General features: G+C 67.8%; 1 protein-coding gene across 1 annotated transcript; it reads right to left on the bottom strand.

Moving 5' to 3' along the window:
* Positions 1-411: 411 nt before the first annotated feature.
* LINJ.12.0665 (putative surface antigen protein 2) lies at positions 412-1,803 on the bottom strand (the record flags this gene model as incomplete). Its single annotated transcript, XM_003392268.1, has 1 exon — positions 412-1,803. One exon carries the CDS (start codon positions 1,801-1,803, stop codon positions 412-414), a length of 1,392 nt encoding a protein of 463 aa, XP_003392316.1.
* Positions 1,804-3,102: the final 1,299 nt, after the last annotated feature.

Genomic DNA, 3,102 nt, shown 5'->3' with positions numbered 1-3,102 from the left:
AGAGAGTGCGACGGCGCTCGAGGGGAAGGGCACACCGCCCTCAGCGCCGCGAGTGGCCAGCCGAGAAGGCGTGACCGTAGCACGTGGTGAAGGCCCACACACAGACGCACTCGCAAGCGCAGCGGCACACGCGCACGTGCCACCCCTCCCTCGCCGGCATGCGAGAGAGGAGGGTGGAGAAGAAGCAGCAGCCGTACAGCAGCGCCGCACGAGAGCCCCAAACACAGCCCACAGCATTCACACGCGGAGAGAGGCAGAGGCAGCGAGAGGCAGGACGAAAGGCACCGTCAGCAGCCATGCACACACAGACGCGCACACGCACGCCAATGCAGGGCGCGGTGCTGCACGCAAGCACGCAGTCGTGTGCCACGCAGCGGGTGCCGCCGCCTGCGCGCGACAGCAGCGGCATCCTCACGCCGCCAGCCCCACGCTCAGCAGCACAGCCATGCACACAACAGCGGCAGCAGCCGCTCCGATCGACACGGCCACAACGCCGCCATCGCGGTACACCAGGCACGTCCTCTCGTCCGTCAGGAAGTAGCCCTCACGGCACCTGGCGCACCTCGCCGCGGAGTCCCCATCGCACACCTCACACCCATCCACCTCGCACTCCGTCTCGGGGGCAGAGGTAGGCGTGGCTGTTGGGCTCGCAGTGGACGTGGGTTCAGTGGTGGTCGTGGTCGTCGTTGCGCAGTCCGCACCAGCAATGCAGCTGTTGCCCGTGTGCTTATCCTCGATTTCCACAACGAGACCGGCCTTCTGAGCCCACGAGTCCGGCACACACCCGGCGAACTGGTTGCCCTTAAGTTCGACATGACGCAGCTTCGGCATCGCAGCCCACTCGGGGGGCAAACAGCCGGACAGGTCGCAGTTCTCCAGCTGCAGGAACTCGGCATTCAACATCGATCTCCACTGCGGCGGCAGAGTGCCGGAGACCTGAGTACCCTGCAGAAAAAGCGTGACCAGCGATGTCATCCCACTCCACTGGGGCGGTAGCGTGCCGGAGAGCTGAGTACCCTCCAGACTGAGAAGGCTCAGCGATGTCATCGAGCTCCACTGGGGTGGCAGCGTGCCGGAAACCTTCGCGCCATTCAGACTGAGAATGGTCATGGATTTCATTGAGCTCCACTCAGGCGGCAGACTGCCGGTAACCTGAGTGTCCTGCAGATCGAGAAGGGTCAGCGATTTCATCGTGCTCCACTCAGGCGGCAGCGTGCCGGAAACCTTCGCGCCATGCAGATGGAGATCTCTCAGCGATTTCATCGAGCTCCACTCAGGCGGCAGCTTGCCGGTAACACTTTCACAACTCTCAATCCACAACGACACCAAAGACTTCATCGAGCGCCACGAGGGGGGCAGCGTACCGCTCACGCCGCAGCCCGACAACGTAAGTGAGGTCAGTCCCTGCAGCCTGCTCCAGCTGTCCGGCAGCGTTCCGCTCAGCCCCAGCCCCATTTGGGAAAAGTCGAGGTGCTTGACCATGACGGCCGTGTAGTCGACGTCCACAGGCATCTCCGGCAGCGTGCCGGTATACGTCGCACCGATTTCCCACAAGTACACTTCGGTCACATCGCACACGACCGACTCCCAAAAGCAGAAGTCGTCGCCCTTCCACAGCTTCCCAAGCTCAGGGATCGCACGCCCAAACGCCTCCAGCACCGCCAGCGTGTTCGTCCGCTGCGCAGCAGTGAAGTCATCCTTCACAGCAGCACGCGCCACCGGCGCACTGCTCGTGCACAGCAGCAGCGCCACCACAGCGGCGAGGGTCGCCGCCAGCACCAGCCGACGCACGCACAGCGCCATTCGCAGCCAGGGTCAAGAGCAGTGCGGCGCGGCAGCAGATCCGTGAGGGGATTGCTCGGGCGTGAGCGCCAGCTCAGCTTATCGGGCAGAGCGGGGTGGCCGGCACGTCGTAGGTACCCTCGTGCGGGGGACAGAGGCGGGTGGCGGGGGCGCAGCGACTGGGCAGGGTCCGTAGAGCTGTCACAGCAGCAGCAGCGAGGTGAGGGGTGGTGTGTATGCGCACGCACGTCTGCGTGTCCGTGGAGGTCGGCCGAGGGGACAGCGAGGAGTGTAGAGGGAGGGAGAGGGAGGGAGCAGTGCACATGAGGAGGGGCAGGGAGGGGCAGCGAGGGGCGAGCGATACGCAGCGCGGAGCTCCGCCCACGCCAGCGGCGTAGAGAGGCCGGCCAGCGAAACAGAGAGCATGACCAGCGGGCGGGAGCGCCCCCCTCCGCCCGCCCGCTCCGCCCGGTCGGTCGCTGCGGCTCCCCCTCACTACCGTGCGTGTGCGTGGCGCGGCCCCAGCACACACACAACAGCGCCAGCGGCAGCAGCGCCAGAGCGCGCGCACACACGCGTGGGGGCGGTGGGCAGGAGCGCTGACAGCACGGATAGGTCGAGCCCGCGTGTGGGAGAGAGGCGAGCGCCCATGCGCAGCCCCACCAGCATCCGCATACCATTATCATGCACCTCGCACAGAGAGAGAAGGATGTGCGAGGCAGCGCCAGCCGCTGTCGGCGAGCAGGCTGGCGCCGCCGCGGGGTCGGCGAGACCGCAGGCCACCGCAAGAGTCGCGCGCAGCCGGACCGGCACGTACTCGGCCACCACCCCAAGCGCAACAGCCATGGCGGCCCCCACGCACGCCTCGGCGGGCGCAGCCGCCGTCGCCGTCGCAGCAGCACCGACACCCGGCAGCCGCAGTATTGCTCGCAGCACCGCAGAGGCGCGCACGCGCTCTACTTGTCTCGTCAGCCACCCCACCGCCACCGACTCGGATGGCCTGTGGTGCGCAGCGTGGCGGCTGTCGGCAGGCGCATCACAGGACCCCGTCTGCGCAGAGACGATGCCGCCGACTTCACGGGCCTCGCACAGCCGCCGCAGCACGCCGTCGGACTCAGGCACGCCCACGCAGCCGCGCAGGAGGAGCGGGCGCGCTGCTGCTGCACGTGCCCAGCCAGCCCACCCGCGAGGCGTGGCAGAGCACATGGACGGCGCCGCCGGCCGCGACCGCGGGTCAGCCGTCCAGCCGTGCGGGCCCCCGCACCCCACGTGCGTGCCATCCGCTCCACTCCAGGCGGAAAGTTCGGCCGTCAGCCGCGC

The sequence above is a fragment of the Leishmania infantum genome, chromosome 12 (genome assembly GCF_000002875.2).
Source record: "Leishmania infantum JPCM5 genome chromosome 12".
Taxonomy (NCBI): domain Eukaryota; phylum Euglenozoa; class Kinetoplastea; order Trypanosomatida; family Trypanosomatidae; genus Leishmania; species Leishmania infantum.
The sequence above is the reverse complement of the archived record's forward strand: the minus strand, read 5'-3'. Positions and strand labels throughout refer to the sequence as shown.